Genomic DNA, 18,723 nt, shown 5'->3' with positions numbered 1-18,723 from the left:
GGGAAAGGGATTAGTAGTTTTTTCACCAATGAACTTATTTACTGCATAAACCACACATATTCTTTAGTATAAAGGCATTAGTGAGAACTCACATTTCAACAGCACTGTTCAGCACTGGCTAAGGTGGCTAACCCACTACACTACTGTTATGTAGATCATTAACCCTGTTGTGTAACATTATTCTAAAAGAGCCATCACCAGCAGATGCAGGTGGAGAACATGAATGTTATTATATTACAGTAACTCAACAATAAGACCAGAATAGATTCAATTCTGTAGGTACCAAATATGAACAAATGTGTGTTTTTGCATGTTTTGAGTATGTGCTGAATTTATATGTCTGTGTGTGGTACCCCTTTGTATGTGAGGCTGTTTGTGAAAGTGGTGTGTGTGTTTTCTCTCACAGGGAATCTGTTGAAGAGGTCGATGAACATGTCTCCTGTGAGGGGGCTTTTTCGGCGAGTCATCAAGGTGTAACGCGGGAGGGGGTGGAGAGCGAACACACGTGCGAAGTGACGACGCCATAACAAACCAAACTGATTAACTAGAATAAACAAATAATACATTTAATAATAATCAACACAGACTAACAATATAGAATAGAATGAAGAACAACAGACTAACAGAAAAATAAGATGATAACAGGGTGATGGCGAGAAATGGGCAATGAGGGAATAAAACATTAGAGAAAGACTAACAGAACAACAATAATAAAACATAACGGGGAGCATAAAGACAGACAAACGGGAACACAGAACTAGGCTATATAAGATGAACAAACAATATTGAGCACGAAGATACAGAACTAAACAAGGAAAGCAACATGCAGCAAGAGTAACCAAACAATGAGATCGGACTAGAAATGCAATGATAGCGACCAAACGAGAACTGACCAGAAACCATGCGAGCCACACTAAGCCAATGACCAACAAACAGGATACGTAGGGACGGGGTTTTTATAACATTACAATTAGGGACAAACTCAAAACAGCTGGAGACTAAGGGGAGGAGACAGATAACCACAGAAACTGACATAAACCCAGAAATAACTAGGTTGCCCGGGAAACGGGGAACGCTCCGGTCTGTGGACGTGACACAAGGACACGAGGCGTTTCTGAAACAGGAAGTTACTCTGGCTACGTCCACCTTACCCATGATCCTCTCCTGCATACATACACAACAATAAAATCACCTTCATCTCACCAGCCTGACCAGAACACACTCACATACATACACACACATGCACAACAACAAAACTACCAACCTCTCACCAGTCTAAACAGAACACACCATTAGTCAAAGGAGCAGTGTGTTGGTGCTATACTACACACACACACACACACACACACACACACACACACACACACACACAGGAGCAGTGTGTGGATGTGTTATACTACACCTGTGTGGCAGGAGTGTGTGCTGCATCCGTTTCCTTCACCACACCCCTCAACACTTTAACCAGATAGAGTGCAGCACTGAGAGAAAGAGAGTGAGAGCGAGACACAATATGAATCACAACCATCTAAACATCTAACAAATTAACAACGTGCCTCTTGCCCCTCTACCTCTCTGCAGTAGTGTTTCCCACAACACAGCTGGTTCCTGTCACACACACACATATGCACACACACATGCGTGCACGCACGCAGATATGTACACACACACAAGTACACACACATACATTGAACAACAGGGGCCATCACTTTATCACATTTGCTGTGGCTTTTATTTTGTAATTTTACTCTACAGCAAGCGTGTTGGTCTTCCACAGCACTACCACATTTAAAAACTTTGTAACAGGAAGTATTTGTGACTAATAGTAAAGCAATCTGGAGGTGAGATTAGCCAGTCCATTTATTCAACACAGATTAACAGATAATTCCAATTACCATATATTGTCCTAAAATTAGCAGTACAGCATCTGTTTCATCACACCATGTAGTGTGTATAGCTTGTTTACTACCAGAGCAGGCATTCATTCATTCATTGATTCATTCATACCAGAGCATTCTGCCTATGTAGAATGGGGAGAGGTGCATAGCTACTGTTACTCTGGGACGCTCAGAGAGAGGCGCATAGCTACTGTTACTCTGGGATGCTCGGGGAGAGGCACATAGCTACTGTTACTCTGGGATGCTCGGGGAGAGGCGCATAGCTACTGTTACTCTGGGACGCTCAGGGAGAGGCGCATAGCTACTGTTACTCTGGGACGCTCAGGGAGAGGCGCATAGCTACTGTTACTCTGGGACGGTCAGGGAGAGGCGCATAGCTACTGTTACTCTGGGACGCTCGGGAAGAGGCTCACAGCTACTGTTACTCTGGGACACTCGGGAAGAGGCGCACAGCTACTGTTACTCTGGGATGCTCGGAGAGAGGCGCACAGCTACTGTTACTCTGGGATGCTCGGGAAGAGGCGCACAGCTACTGTTACTCTGGGACGCTCGGGAAGAGGCACACAGGTACTGTTACTCTGGGACGCTCGGGAAGAGGCTCACAGCTACTGTTACTCTGGGACACTCGGGAAGAGGCGCACAGCTACTGTTACTCTGGGATGCTCAGAGAGAGGCGCACAGCTACTGTTACTCTGGGATGCTCGGGGAGAGGCGCATAGCTACTGTTACTCTGGGACACTCGGGAAGAGGCGCACAGCTACTGTTACTCTGGGACGCTCGGGAAGAGGCACACAGGTACTGCTACTCTGGGAAGCTCAGGGAGAGGCACACAGGTACTGTGTGAGAGCACTCATTTTCAGTGAGAGCACTCATTTTCAGATCATCCAACAGGTGTGTGAATTTCATTTGTCCGTACTTTCACTTGACTTTAAAGGGTTAAATAGTACATATGTGATCAGTGTTTATTATTGGTGTCATCTGTGTGTGTACCTGTGTGAAAATGAGCTCTACAAGCTCCTGTAGCAGCGTCTCCACTTGTGGTCACACAGTAATTCCGCGTGGATGTGATGTCATCAGTGTCTGACTCAAAGGACCCAGGTGATGGTTTCAGGTGGCTGAGCACATGCTGGATCCAGTCAGCCAGAGAGGACTGTGCGTAGTAGTCCTCCGAACCATCCTCACACACGACATCCTGCCAGGCAGGCCACATGCAGAGCTCAGGAGCTTGTGTCAGTCAGCACACATGTGCAAACATAGACACTTAACAGCACAATAATGTTGTGAAGCTCTGATCCATCGCCATCTCACCAATACCATAGGAAAATGCGAAACACTCAAAAGGTCAAAGTCTTAGTGAGCAGCTGTTTCTCACCTGGTATGAGTAAAGGCACATCTGTGAAAACGCCCAGTTAGCATAACAATAAACAGTTAGCCACCCAGCTAAAAATTATTTTGGTTTGGTGCTTCTATAACAGTAATGTAATAAAAATAGCTAACTAACCATAAACTTGACATCGTGTGTGACCTGTTTAACACAACAATGTCATCTGAACAAGGTTAATTCAGATATATGCAGCTGCGGTCGTTACCTTAACTATATATAACTGTTCAGCTAATGCTAGCTAGTAATATAGTAAGCTAGTGTTAACTGCATAGATAGCTCTCATAGGATAATATTCATGAATATTAGGAGAGCTACACGGTTATCTTAAGTCTAACTAACCTATAAGATACCAATATTCAGCAGAGTTCCGAATAAACGTTACTTTCAGTTTCCTGGCTACGATATTTTAGCTAGGCTGGCTAGCTTTCTTATACAGGCCAGGCGCTAACCTGGCTAAGATATTTACAATGGGATGATTAGTTAAAATTATGAGTTGTGTCTAGATATATAACCACAGCCACAGCGGTTCCTGTAGTTTGTGGCTTTAGCAGGTCCGTTAGGAATACCGCCACTTATGCGAAATTACTGTTTCATGCAACTATTTCAGACTATTATAGAGCTTCAAGTAGTGATATATAGTGAATTGAATACACATTTAACAGCATATTGCCATCCCATTACTCCAAATTTCTACAGTAAAAACAACTTAGTCATACTAAAAGTAACTACATAAGAGAGTGTATTTCACGAATTTAATGGATTAGTTGATCTGTTTATTTTATAAAGATTCAATATGTGCTATGTATTTAGTGATCCAAAGAGACATTTTACACAAGCTTGCCATCCAAATACTTCAAATTCCTACAGTAAAAACATTGCTCTCATATGTTGAATATGTTGCAAAGTGTTTTCCAAGAATATCACAGTGAATTGATAATTAGATTTTTTTTCATGTGATCTCAAAATATACTATAGTGAACTGATTAGCTATTTGCACAGTATTGCTCTATATTTTATCCACCTTTCCTTATGAGTAGCTAAGAAAGTGATCTTTATAAATGTAGTGGATTTAACAGAAAAAGGGAAGGTTTGAATTTCCAAAAAGTGAAACTTTTCTGTTCTACATATGCCTTAACACACATTTTCTTTAGGTGCATTAGACCCAAGATATGATTAATTAAGATGGAGAACACATTTATTTTAGATTTTTACCTAAAAGAACAAGAAACCCCTATGGATGATCACAACACAAGACGTAGGCTCGCGCCGAAGCCTTCAGTGCAGATGTGTGACAGCACGGCGTGACGTGCACCAGATGTTATGACCATAAAATGGGGTTTACCGCACGTGGGTGTTTACCACAAGTTGGGGTTTAGCTAAAGACACACTCCTAGCTGGATAACACCTCAGCTTGTGTGGTTTTATCTGCTTTGATCCACCAGAGTGGTGAGTAGCTGATATGTTTACAAATAAACCCACCAGAGTGGTGAGCAGCTGATATGATCACTGAAATTATGTTAGCAGGCCATTTTGTGGCAGGGCTGAAATGCAGTGGCTTGAATGCAGTAATTTTTGTGATTGTTAATTTTCATGGTAAGGAATGACTTTGCAATTAATTGCAATTCATCTAATCACTCTTCACGATGTAGAATGGAAATTGCTACCATAAAAACTAAAGCAGCAACATTTGTGAAAACCAAAATGTGTGCTAGTCTCAAATGTGTGGCCACGACTGTATGCTTTATGTTGTATGCTTTCATTTGATTCACGTTCTGACAGTCTGACTCGTTACCCTTTAAAGGTATCACAAATAATATAATCTGCTGCAGATCTAATTGTTTTTAAAAATTGTATGATGCCTTAACAAGCACCTCAAGTCTGATGAACATACCACCATAACAGAACTCCAATCTTTAAAAAAAAGTAAAGACATGAAGGCTGAGGACAGTGTGGTAGCAAATCCACATCCACATCCATAACAAACATGTGCCCTGACCACCAGATCAAAGAGCCAGCTCTGTGGCACAGAAGATAGAGTAGCCATTTAACCTTCCTTATTGATGGTCTTCATTACACACCCATTAATGAGACCATATACAGACACGCACAACAAAAAAGGTGGTGGCTACAGAAAACAAGTGCAAGCACATCTAGGTCTTTTGGCTTTAAGTATCAAGTAAGTTTCAAGTATGCCTTTTACCTATCCAATCCCAGATAAATCTCAGATTATCAGGTTTTGTGCTTCAAGTAATGCAATGTGGCAAGATTAATGACAGGATATGCGCCTGAAGTTGTATGCCTCTGGAGAATTCTGCTATTGCTATGGATACCCGTTATGTAAAGTATTGTAGTCCTTTGGAGAATACCGCTGTTGCTATAATGTAAGGTGTTGTAGTCCTCTGGTGAATACTACTGCTGCTATAGTTACTTCTGTTGCTATAATGTAAGGTGTTGTAGTCCTCTGGTGAATACTACTGCTGCTATAGTTACTTCTGTTGCTGTAATGTAAGGTGTTGTATTCCTCTGGTGAATACTACTGCTGCTATAGTTACTTCTGTTGCTGTAATGTAAGGTGTTGTAGTCCTCTGGTGAATACTGATGTTGCTATAGTTACTTCTGTTGCTGTAATGTAAGGTGTTGTAGTCCTCTGGTGAATACTGCTGTTGCTATAGTTACTTCTGTTGCTGTAATGTAAGGTGTTGTATTCCTCTGTGTGTGTGTGTGTGTGCGTATACTCGGTCATTAAAATATTTTAAACTAGAAGGTTTAAAAAGTACTGACGCTACAATAGAGTTAACTGGCTAGTATATGTAGCTAATATTAGCTGCAGTACTGTGCTAGCTAGCTTAGCTACCTTTGCGGATTGTCAACTTTCATTATTAGGTTTTACACATGTGAAGTTTACAGCGTGCACTGTTTCTGATACACGTTAGCTTGATTTTTGTGTGGTTGAATGAGCAGATAAATTTATTAAAATCTAAAGGGAAAAAACCTTGAACTGTGCAAGGTTTAGCAGGTTTAGCAAGTTGATATTGATGTGGAGATGGTACTTGTGGCATAATTATGATGTAATAAAGGGGCTGTGAAGTCACACAAGTTATCACATTAATCACGCCTTTCACCATTCCCATAGTACTCATTTGCTTTGTTGCTGCTTATTGTAATTGGCTGAGGTCTGTTCCCCAAAAACTAAAAGGCTTATCGATCTTTAGAATTCACATCAAAAGACGAGAGGCGCCAGAAGATATGGAACAGAGGAAAGGTGGCTGCACAAAGCTGCCACCAATAAGACCAAACCACAGTGCTCAGAAATCAAACAATGTTCAGGTACGTGTATACACATTTTATTTAAATGCTGAAATGAAGGCGCATGTGTTTTTGAATCTTTAAATTATATGGGATACCTTAAAAATATTTGTACTGGTGCCCCAAGAAAGAAACAAATAGAAATACATTTTTAGTACATTTAATTAAAACGTTGTTTGGCTATGATGGAAGGTTGTGTATGATTATGTGTGCTTGTGTGTCAGTATGTAGATTCTTGTGTGAAAAATACCTTGTATACTTTGTTTAGGCTCTTGATGTGGGTGTGCACAGTCCAGAAACTAGAGACAGCACACATTTTGCTCAACTTGTTCTACCTCCAATCAATGGTAGCCATCCACTACCATTTCAGAGAAAAAAAGGTAAAGAACTATAAAGTCTATACATTCTAGAGAAAATTACATGGCAATTCATTCCTGTTGGTTTTTAACATATGGTTTCATATGAAGAGTCATAATATATTTTTAAACTGAGCCTTCTCATCTGAACATAGCTCAATTTCAAGAGGGCAAAATCAGCTGTTGCCATCTGTTAATTAATAGAACTGGATGATTCTTTAGTATAACTCTGCCCTGTAATTTTAGGTTCAGATGAGCAGCTGCAGAAGACTGGTCTGGATGGATGTCATGACATTGAAGCTTCCAAAGAGCAGCTGGAGATGGAGAGATATAATCTTGAAGCTGAGTATAAGGAACACCAAGCGCTTCTGCAGAGCCTCCTGTCAGAAAGGGATGAACTCTGCCAGTTGAACAGCGAGCAGCAGATGATAATAGCTGACTGGTTGGAAAGGGAAAACGTGCCAATGCCTGTGTGTACAAGGCGGAGTCGCCATGGCTACCAGGACCAGCTAAAAATTCTAGAGGACCTAAAGTTGCAGTGGCAGTGCAAATCACAGCTCTACCAGCAGCAAGTTGAAGAACTCCGGCCCCGGTGCCAGGAGAAGAAGAAGCAGTGGGACTGTGAATATCAAGCCTTCATCATGATGATGCAAGAAGTACTCCTTGCGGCTCTCGCTCGGCGGCTGGGAAAGCGGGCAGCTCTTGTTGAGGTGAAACGGCTCCTTGCAGCTGAGCAGAAGACGGAGAATAAGCTCACTGCTGCAAAAATACGGAACCTTGCGCTGCAGATGAGGGTACAAAGCCGGGAAGAAGCTATTGGAGAACTGGAGGAGAGGACAAAGGCTGAAAAACTGAAATTTGAAAATGAGAATTATAAGACTATGATCTTGGAGTATGAAGAGCAGGTTATTCGAATAAAGAAAGGAATTACCAGCACTAGAGAGGTATGACGTCCTATTAAACTCAGTAGATTAAGACTAATGTGGGTGCAACTTCTGTTGATTTTTTAGATAGCCATGGAACTGTCAAGTAGACTTGAAAACATAACAAGACCCATCCCATAAATCCCACCACAAAACTTGGAAATTTCGAGCCCACATTTAAAACTGAAAATGCAGTAAATTTATTGCCACGGAGTAGGATGGGAAGATGTATTGTACAGTAGAGTCCTGAAGGCATAGAAAATAATCTCAGTATTGTGTACCTCCACTCTCAGTTCCAGTCACATCTCAAAGAAACGATCAACTTTGTGGAGCTGGAGATCCAGGCCAAACTAGCCAATCTGGCCAAGATAAAGGCAATGATCGGCAACAAGCGGAAAGCTCTGGCAGGGGTAATGATAACTAAAGACAAGCTGCGTGCAGACAATCTGCACCTGTGCCAGCGCTGCAGCCTGCTGAGAAACAAGAAGCTGCTCCAGGATTTTGAGAAGGTGAAGGATGCATGCGAGGACCTGCAGAGCCAACTAGACATTCTCAAGAGGCAGCAGGAAAAGCTCTCTGTCAAGTGTAGCACAGTAAAGAGCAAGCTGAAGCAGAGCAGGCCACTGCAGCATTGTGTATAACACAGTTGAACACACACGTGTACACGTATATACACATACATGCTGTATGCTCTTTGTGCAGAACTAAAATAAAAACAGTACACTGTTATATTTGAAAATAGTGCTGTGCCTTTTATATTTGAAAGTTGACAAAATATCTAATATATGTGTGTTTGTGTGTGTCTGTCTGTTTGTGTATATGTTACTTTCCAGGGAATACAATTGTCTGTACATGTTTAAAAAATGTCAATATAAGAAGTCAGTATAACTTTGGGAAGGAAGACTATGTTCCAAACACAAGTCACTCGTTGTCTTCCAATGAATCAAATAAACACATCAGTATAATGGATTGTAATTGACATGGTTTGCCAGAATTGTACGTTTAGTATTCATGTTTGAAGAATTACATAACTTTTGCTCTCTTAGCCTTCATCTTTATTCAAGGCTTTATGACTTATCTTGGGATATGCATCAAACCTTACCAATGTACTGCTAGTCAGATTCTCTCCACCTAGTTCCACAGTTAAATTGTGCCATATTCTGACATCGTTGTGCGATTCAACTTTCATTATTAGGTTTTACATGTGTGATGTTTACAGCGTGTACTGTTTCTGATACACGTTGGCTTGATTTTCGTGTGGTTGAATGAGCAGATAAATTGATTAAAATCTAAAGGAAAAAACCTTGAACCGTGCAAGGTTTAGCAGGTTAAGCAAGTTGATATTTATGTAGAGATGGTACTTGTGGCATAATTATGATGTAATAAAGGGGCTGTGAAGTCACACAAGTTATCAGATTAATCACGCCTTTCACCATTCCCATAGTACTCATTTGCTTCGTTGCTGCTTATTGTAATTGGCTGAGGTCTGTTCCCCAAAAACTAAAAGGCTTATCGATCTTTAGAATTCACATCAAAAGACAAGAGGCGCCAGTAGATATGGAAAAGAGGAAAAGGGGCTGCACAAAGCTGCCACCAATAAGACCAAAACACAGTGCTCAGAAAGCAAACAACGTTCAGGTACGTGTATACACATTTTATTTAAATGCTGAAATGAAGGCGCATGTGTTTTTGAATCTTTAAATTATATGGGATACCTTAAAAATATTTGTACTGCTGCCTCAAGAAAGAAACAAATAGAAATACATTTTTAGTACATTTTAATAAAAAGTTGTTTGGCTATGATGGAAGGTTGTGTATGGTTATGTGTGCTTGTGTGTCAGTATGTAGATTCTTGTGTGAAAAATACCTTGTATACTTTGTTTAGGCTCTTGATGTGGGTGTGCACAGTCCAGAAACTAGAGACAGCACACATTTTGCTCCACTTGTTCTACCTCCAATCAATGGTAGCCATCCACTACCATTTCAGAGAAAAAAAGGTAAAGAACTAGAAAGTCTATACATTCTAGAGAAAATTACATGGCAATTAATTCCTGTTGGTTTTTAACACATGGTTTCATACGAAGAGTCGTAATATATTTTTAAACTGAGCCTTCTCATCTGAACATAGCTCAATTTCAAGATGGCAAAATCAGCTGTTGCCATCTGTTAATTAATAGAACTGGATGATTCTTTAGTATAACTCTGCCCCGTAAATTTAGGTTCATATGAGCAGCTGCAGAAGACTGGTCTGGATGGATGTCATGACAATGAAGCTTCCAAAGAGCAGCTGGAGATGGAGAGATATAATCTTGAAGCTGAGTATAAGGAACACCAAGCGCTTCTGCAGAGCCTCCTGTCAGAAAGGGATGAACTCTGCCAGTTGAACAGCGAGCAGCAGATGATAATAGCTGACTGGTTGGAAAGGGAAAACGTGCCAATGCCTGTGTGTACAAGGCGGAGTCGCCATGGCTACCAGGACCAGCTAAAAATTCTAGAGGACCTAAAGTTGCAGTGGCAGCGCAAATCACAGCTCTACCAGCAGCAATTTGAAGAACTCCGGCCCCGGTGCCAGGAGAAGAAGAAGCAGTTGGACTGTGAATATCAAGCCTTCATCATGATGATGCAAGAAGTACTCCTTGCGGCTCTCGCCCGGCGGCTGGGAAAGCGGGCAGCTCTTGTTGAGGTGAAACGGCTCCTTGCAGCTGAGCAGAAGACGGAGAATAAGCTCACTGCTGCAAAAATACGGAACCTTGCGCTGCAGATGAGGGTACAAAGCCGGGAAGAAGCTATTGGAGAACTGGAGGAGAGGACAAAGGCTGAAAAACTGAAATTTGAAAATGAGAATTATAAGACTATGATCTTGGAGTATGAAGAGGAGCTTATTCGAATAAAGAAAGGAATTACCAGCACTAGAGAGGTATGACGTCCTATTAAACTCAGTAGATTAAGACTAATGTGGGTGCAAGTTCTGTTGATTTTTTAGATAGCCATGGAACTGTCAAGTAGACTTGAAAACATAACAAGACCCATCCCATAAATCCCAACACAAAACTTGGAAATTTCGAGCCCCCATTTAAAACTGAAAATGCAGTAAATTTATTGCCACGGAGTAGGATGGGAAAATGTATTGTACTGTAGTAGAGTCTTGAAGGCATAGAAAATAATCTCAGTATTGTGTACCTCCACTCTCAGTTCCAGTCACATCTCAAAGAAACGATCAACTTTGTGGAGCTGGAGATCCAGGCCAAACTAGCCAATCTGGCCAAGATAAAGGCAATGATCGGCAACAAGCGGAAAGCTCTGGCAGGGGTAATGATAACTAAAGACAAGCTGCGTGCAGACAATCTGCGCCTGTACCAGCGCTGCAGCCTGCTGAGAAACAAGAAGCTGCTCCAGGATTTTGAGAAGGTGAAGGATGCATGCGAGGACCTGCAGAGCCAAATAGACATTCTCAAGAGGCAGCATGAAAAGCTCTCTGTCAAGTGTAGCACAGTAAAGAGCAAGCTGAAGCAGAGCAGGCCACTGCAGCATTGTGTATAACACAGTTGAACACACACGTGTACACGTATATACACAAACATGCTGTATGCTCTTTGTGCAGAACTAAAATAAAAACAGTACACTGTTATATTTGAAAATAGTGCTGTGCCTTTTATATTTGAAAGTGGACAAAATATCTGATATATGTGTGTTTGTGTGTGTGTGTGTGTCTGTCTGTGTGTGTATATGTTACTTTCCAGGGAATAAAATTGTCTGTACATGTTTAAAAAATGTCAGTATAAGAAGTCAGTATAACTTTGGGAAGGAAGACTATGTTCCAAACACAAGTCACTCGTTGTCTTCCAGTGAATCAAATAAACACATCAGTATAATGGATTGTAATTGACATGGTTTGCCAGAATTGTACGTTTAGTATTCATGTTTGAAGAATTACATGACTTTTGCTCTCTTAGCCTTCATCTTTATTCAAGGCTTTATGACTTATCTTGGGATATGCATCAAACCTTACCAATGTACTGCTAGTCAGATTCTCTCCACCTAGTTCCACAGTTAAATTGTGCCAGATTCTGACATCGTTGTGCGATTCAACACAGCTGGCATGTACACTATTATAGCTGTAATTAAGGGAGCCACGCTAAAGACCACAAATTACTGAAGAAAAGATATCTGACATTTAAGGAGAGAGACTCAGAGCTGAGTCCTACTGAGAGAGCAGCTCCGTGACTTCTTCATCCAAAAGTTCAGTAGACAGGCGAATCCCAAAGTTACAATCATCCATGTTATGCTAATTTTTGCTGATATGACTTCAAAACCCTCCCCACTCTAACCAATTTCTTTGGGTTTGCCAGTAACACTAGTTGACCATAGCATAAAGATAATGTTTTGTTCTGTCCTATTTGTTGATATTTCAAACTGAATAGTAAGAAAAGGCAATACACAGTGACCAATAAGCAATAAAAAGTTAATGAAAAGCTACAGACACACTGTTAAATGGGCTGACCCAGATATTTATCACCAGAGACCCAGAGCCCTAAACACTTGCCCAAGTCATTGTTTTGACTTATCTGGGTCCTAATCAGATGATTCATACTATAGCTAAGCAATTTGACCCAGGAGTACATTTCACTGCGCATCATTTTTAAAACCATGACAAAAACAATACAGTTTTCCATCTATGTCACCAGCCCAACACACAGCCAGTCTCATCGATGGAGCTTTCATAACTTAGAAAGGACCAGCTCAATAAGCCCTTGGTGCTAGATGCTATACACAAATGGTGCACTGTCTGAACTGGACCTAGAGTAGGAAATGAAAAGTAATTAACTAGCAATAGTAAAAGCATGGACTGAGAGATTTATTGAGTCCAATCTCTCTCTCGTTCCATCTCTCTCTATCTCTCTCTCTCTCTGAGGCATTTTCATTATTTATTGCCTAGCTAACAAATCTGCAGAGACATCTGAAGGCCTCTGAGTTCAGCTTGATAAAGAAAATGTTTTTAACCCAACAAAAACCCAATCTGTTTACTGAAAGGTTGAATCTCATTTTCTTAAAGAGCAGGGTGCAGCGTTGATCTCTAGCTTGCAGACCACATCTATACCAGCTCCATTCCTGAGTCACCTGCTACATGCTAGCTAGCTTAGCTACCTTTGCGGATTTTCAACTTTCATTATTAGGTTTTACACGTGTGATGTTTACAGCGTGTACTGTTTCTGATACACGTTGGCTTGATTTTCGTGTGGTTGAATGAGCAGATAAATTGATTAAAATCTAAAGGGAAAAAACCTTGAACTGTGCAATGTTTAGCAGGTTTAGCAAATTGATATTGATGTAGAGATGGTACTTGTGGCATAATTATGATGTAATAAAGGGGCTGTGAAGTCACACAAGTTATCACATTAATCACGCCTTTCACCATTCCCATAGTACTCATTTGCTTCGTTGCTGCTTACTGTATTTGGCTGAGGTCTGTTCCCCAAAAACTAAAAGGCTTATCGATCTTTAGAATTCACATCAAAAGACGAGAGGCGCCAGTAGATATGGAAAAGAGGAAAAGGGGCTGCACAAAGCTGCCACCAATAAGACCAAAACACAGTGCTCAGAAAGCAAACAACGTTCAGGTACGTGTATACACATTTTATTTAAATGCTGAAATGAAGGCGCATGTGTTTTTGAATCTTTAAATTATATGGGATACCTTAAAAATATTTGTACTGCTGCCTCAAGAAAGAAACAAATAGAAATACATTTTTAGTACATTTTAATAAAAAGTTGTTTGGCTATGATGGAAGGTTGTGTATGGTTATGTGTGCTTGTGTGTCAGTATGTAGATTCTTGTGTGAAAAATACCTTGTATACTTTGTTTAGGCTCTTGATGTGGGTGTGCACAGTCCAGAAACTAGAGACAGCACACATTTTGCTCCACTTGTTCTACCTCCAATCAATGGTAGCCATCCACTACCATTTCAGAGAAAAAAAGGTAAAGAACTAGAAAGTCTATACATTCTAGAGAAAATTACATGGCAATTAATTCCTGTTGGTTTTTAACACATGGTTTCATACGAAGAGTCGTAATATATTTTTAAACTGAGCCTTCTCATCTGAACATAGCTCAATTTCAAGATGGCAAAATCAGCTGTTGCCATCTGTTAATTAATAGAACTGGATGATTCTTTAGTATAACTCTGCCCCGTAAATTTAGGTTCATATGAGCAGCTGCAGAAGACTGGTCTGGATGGATGTCATGACAATGAAGCTTCCAAAGAGCAGCTGGAGATGGAGAGATATAATCTTGAAGCTGAGTATAAGGAACACCAAGCGCTTCTGCAGAGCCTCCTGTCAGAAAGGGATGAACTCTGCCAGTTGAACAGCGAGCAGCAGATGATAATAGCTGACTGGTTGGAAAGGGAAAACGTGCCAATGCCTGTGTGTACAAGGCGGAGTCGCCATGGCTACCAGGACCAGCTAAAAATTCTAGAGGACCTAAAGTTGCAGTGGCAGCGCAAATCACAGCTCTACCAGCAGCAATTTGAAGAACTCCGGCCCCGGTGCCAGGAGAAGAAGAAGCAGTGGGACTGTGAATATCAAGCCTTCATCATGATGATGCAAGAAGTACTCCTTGCGGCTCTCGCCCGGCGGCTGGGAAAGCGGGCAGCTCTTGTTGAGGTGAAACGGCTCCTTGCAGCTGAGCAGAAGACGGAGAATAAGCTCACTGCTGCAAAAATACGGAACCTTGCGCTGCAGATGAGGGTACAAAGCCGGGAAGAAGCTATTGGAGAACTGGAGGAGAGGACAAAGGCTGAAAAACTGAAATTTGAAAATGAGAATTATAAGACTATGATCTTGGAGTATGAAGAGGAGCTTATTCGAATAAAGAAAGGAATTACCAGCACTAGAGAGGTATGACGTCCTATTAAACTCAGTAGATTAAGACTAATGTGGGTGCAAGTTCTGTTGATTTTTTAGATAGCCATGGAACTGTCAAGTAGACTTGAAAACATAACAAGACCCATCCCATAAATCCCAACACAAAACTTGGAAATTTCGAGCCCCCATTTAAAACTGAAAATGCAGTAAATTTATTGCCACGGAGTAGGATGGGAAAATGTATTGTACTGTAGTAGAGTCTTGAAGGCATAGAAAATAATCTCAGTATTGTGTACCTCCACTCTCAGTTCCAGTCACATCTCAAAGAAACGATCAACTTTGTGGAGCTGGAGATCCAGGCCAAACTAGCCAATCTGGCCAAGATAAAGGCAATGATCGGCAACAAGCGGAAAGCTCTGGCAGGGGTAATGATAACTAAAGACAAGCTGCGTGCAGACAATCTGCGCCTGTACCAGCGCTGCAGCCTGCTGAGAAACAAGAAGCTGCTCCAGGATTTTGAGAAGGTGAAGGATGCATGCGAGGACCTGCAGAGCCAAATAGACATTCTCAAGAGGCAGCATGAAAAGCTCTCTGTCAAGTGTAGCACAGTAAAGAGCAAGCTGAAGCAGAGCAGGCCACTGCAGCATTGTGTATAACACAGTTGAACACACACGTGTACACGTATATACACAAACATGCTGTATGCTCTTTGTGCAGAACTAAAATAAAAACAGTACACCGTTATATTTGAAAATAGTGCTGTGCCTTTTATATTTGAAAGTGGACAAAATATCTGATATATGTGTGTTTGTGTGTGTGTGTGTGTCTGTCTGTGTGTGTATATGTTACTTTCCAGGGAATAAAATTGTCTGTACATGTTTAAAAAATGTCAGTATAAGAAGTCAGTATAACTTTGGGAAGGAAGACTATGTTCCAAACACAAGTCACTCGTTGTCTTCCAGTGAATCAAATAAACACATCAGTATAATGGATTGTAATTGACATGGTTTGCCAGAATTGTACGTTTAGTATTCATGTTTGAAGAATTACATGACTTTTGCTCTCTTAGCCTTCATCTTTATTCAAGGCTTTATGACTTATCTTGGGATATGCATCAAACCTTACCAATGTACTGCTAGTCAGATTCTCTCCACCTAGTTCCACAGTTAAATTGTGCCAGATTCTGACATCGTTGTGCGATTCAACACAGCTGGCATGTACACTATTATAGCTGTAATTAAGGGAGCCACGCTAAAGACCACAAATTACTGAAGAAAAGATATCTGACATTTAAGGAGAGAGACTCAGAGCTGAGTCCTACTGAGAGAGCAGCTCCGTGACTTCTTCATCCAAAAGTTCAGTAGACAGGCGAATCCCAAAGTTACAATCATCTATGTTATGCTAATTTTTGCTGATATGACTTCAAAACCCTCCCCACTCTAACCAATTTCTTTGGGTTTGCCAGTAACACTAGTTGACCATAGCATAAAGATAATGTTTTGTTCTGTCCTATTTGTTGATATTTCAAACTGAATAGTAAGAAAAGGCAATACACAGTGACCAATAAGCAATAAAAAGTTAATGAAAAGCTACAGACACACTGTTAAATGGGCTGACCCAGATATTTATCACCAGAGACCCAGAGCCCTAAACACTTGCCCAAGTCATTGTTTTGACTTATCTGGGTCCTAATCAGATGATTCATACTATAGCTAAGCAATTTGACCCAGGAGTACATTTCACTGCGCATCATTTTTAAAACCATGACAAAAACAATACAGTTTTCCATCTATGTCACCAGCCCAACACACAGCCAGTCTCATCGATGGAGCTTTCATAACTTAGAAAGGACCAGCTCAATAAGCCCTTGGTGCTAGATGCTATACACAAATGGTGCACTGTCTGAACTGGACCTAGAGTAGGAAATGAAAAGTAATTAACTAGCAATAGTAAAAGCATGGACTGAGAGATTTATTGAGTCCAATCTCTCTCTCGTTACATCTCTCTCTATCTCTCTCTCTCTCTGAGGCATTTTCATTATTTATTGCCTAGCTAACAAATCTGCAGAGACATCTGAAGGCCTCTGAGTTCAGCTTGATAAAGAAAATGTTTTTAACCCAACAAAAACCCAATCTGTTTACTGAAAGGTTGAATCTCATTTTCTTAAAGAGCAGGGTGCAGCGTTGATCTCTAGCTTGCAGACCACATCTATACCAGCTCCATTCCTGAGTCACCTGCTACATGCTAGCTAGCTTAGCTACCTTTGCGGATTTTCAACTTTCATTATTAGGTTTTACACGTGTGATGTTTACAGCGTGTACTGTTTCTGATACACGTTGGCTTGATTTTCGTGTGGTTGAATGAGCAGATAAATTGATTAAAATCTAAAGGGAAAAAACCTTGAACTGTGCAATGTTTAGCAGGTTTAGCAAATTGATATTGATGTAGAGATGGTACTTGTGGCATAATTATGATGTAATAAAGGGGCTGTGAAGTCACACAAGTTATCACATTAATCACGCCTTTCACCATTCCCATAGTACTCATTTGCTTCGTTGCTGCTTACTGTATTTGGCTGAGGTCTGTTCCCCAAAAACTAAAAGGCTTATCGATCTTTAGAATTCACATCAAAAGACGAGAGGCGCCAGTAGATATGGAAAAGAGGAAAGGTGGCTGCACAAAGCTGCCACCAATAAGACCAAACCACAGCGCTCAGAAAGCAAACAACGTTCAGGTACGTGTATACACATTTTATTTAAATGCTGAAATGAAGGAGCATGTGTTTTTGAATCTTTAAATTATATGGGATACCTTAAAAATATTTGTACTGCTGCCTCAAGAAAGAAACAAACAGAAATACATTTTTAGTACATTTTAATAAAACGTTGTTTGGCTATGATGGAAGGTTGTGTATGGTTATGTGTGCTTGTGTGTCAGTATGTAGATTCTTGTGTGAAAAATACCTTGTATACTTTGTTTAGGCTCTTGATGTGGGTGTGCACAGTCCAGAAACTAGAGACAGCACACATTTTGCTCCACTTGTTCTACCTCCAATCAATGGTAGCCATCCACTACCATTTCAGAGAAAAAAAGGTAAAGAACTAGAAAGTCTATACATTCTAGAGAAAATTACATGGCAATTCATTCCTGTTGGTTTTTAACACACGGTTTCATATGAAGAGTCGTAATATATTTTTAAACTGAGCCTTCTCATCTGAACATAGCTCAATTTCAAGATGGCAAAATCAGCTGTTGCCATCTGTTAATTAATAGAACTGGATGATTCTTTAGTATAACTCTGCCCCGTAAATTTAGGTTCATATGAGCAGCTGCAGAAGACTGGTCTGGATGGATGTCATGACATTGAAGCTTCCAAAGAGCAGCTGGAGATGGAGAGATATAATCTTGAAGCTGAGTATAAGGAACACCAAGCGCTTCTGCAGAGCCTCCTGTCAGAAAGGGATGAACTCTGCCAGTTGAACAGCGAGCAGCAGATGATAATAGCTGACTGGTTGGAAAGGGAAAACGTGCCAATGCCTGTGTGTACAAGGCGGAGTCGCCATGGCTACCAGGACCAGCTAAAAATTCTAGAGGACCTAAAGTTGCAGTGGCAGTGCAAATCACAGCTCTACCAGCAGCAATTTGAAGAACTCCGGCCCCGGTGCCAGGAGAAGAAGAAGCAGTGGGACTGTGAATATCAAGCCTTCATCATGATGATGCAAGAAGTACTCCTTGCGGCTCTCGCCCGGCGGCTGGGAAAGCGGGCAGCTCTTGTTGCGGTGAAACGGCTCCTTGCAGCTGAGCAGAAGACGGAGAATAAGCTCACTGCTGCAAAAATACGGAACCTTGCGCTGCAGATGAGGGTACAAAGCCGGGAAGAAGCTATTGGAGAACTGGAGGAGAGGACAAAGGCTGAAAAACTGAAATTTGAAAATGAGAATTATAAGACTATGATCTTGGAGTATGAAGAGGAGCTTATTCGAATAAAGAAAGGA

The 18,723-nt window shown here is 40.9% G+C and overlaps 1 protein-coding gene across 2 annotated transcripts in view; it reads right to left on the bottom strand.

Moving 5' to 3' along the window:
• Positions 1-431: 431 nt before the first annotated feature.
• The window catches only part of LOC145657019 (uncharacterized), a 39,357-nt gene continuing 21,065 nt past the window's right edge, over positions 432-18,723 (bottom strand). Inside the window, exons 2-4 of one of the 2 annotated variants that reach the window (XM_081711216.1) lie at positions 2,886-3,087; positions 1,403-1,478; positions 432-1,164 (exon numbers count right to left, since the gene is read on the bottom strand). In XM_081711216.1, coding sequence (XP_081567342.1) covers positions 1,450-1,478; positions 2,886-3,087 — 231 coding nt within the window. In that variant the 3' untranslated portion in view covers positions 432-1,164; positions 1,403-1,449. Of the gene's footprint in view, positions 1,479-2,885; positions 3,088-18,723 lie in introns of both variants that reach the window. The other variant, XM_081711214.1, reaches the window with a different exon arrangement.

Source organism: Electrophorus electricus, chromosome 1 (genome assembly GCF_041902795.1).
Source record: "Electrophorus electricus isolate QZ-2024a chromosome 1, ASM4190279v1, whole genome shotgun sequence".
Classification (NCBI taxonomy): Eukaryota; Metazoa; Chordata; class Actinopteri; order Gymnotiformes; family Gymnotidae; genus Electrophorus; species Electrophorus electricus.
Note: the sequence above shows the minus strand (reverse complement) of the source record. Positions and strands in the feature narration are given on the sequence as shown.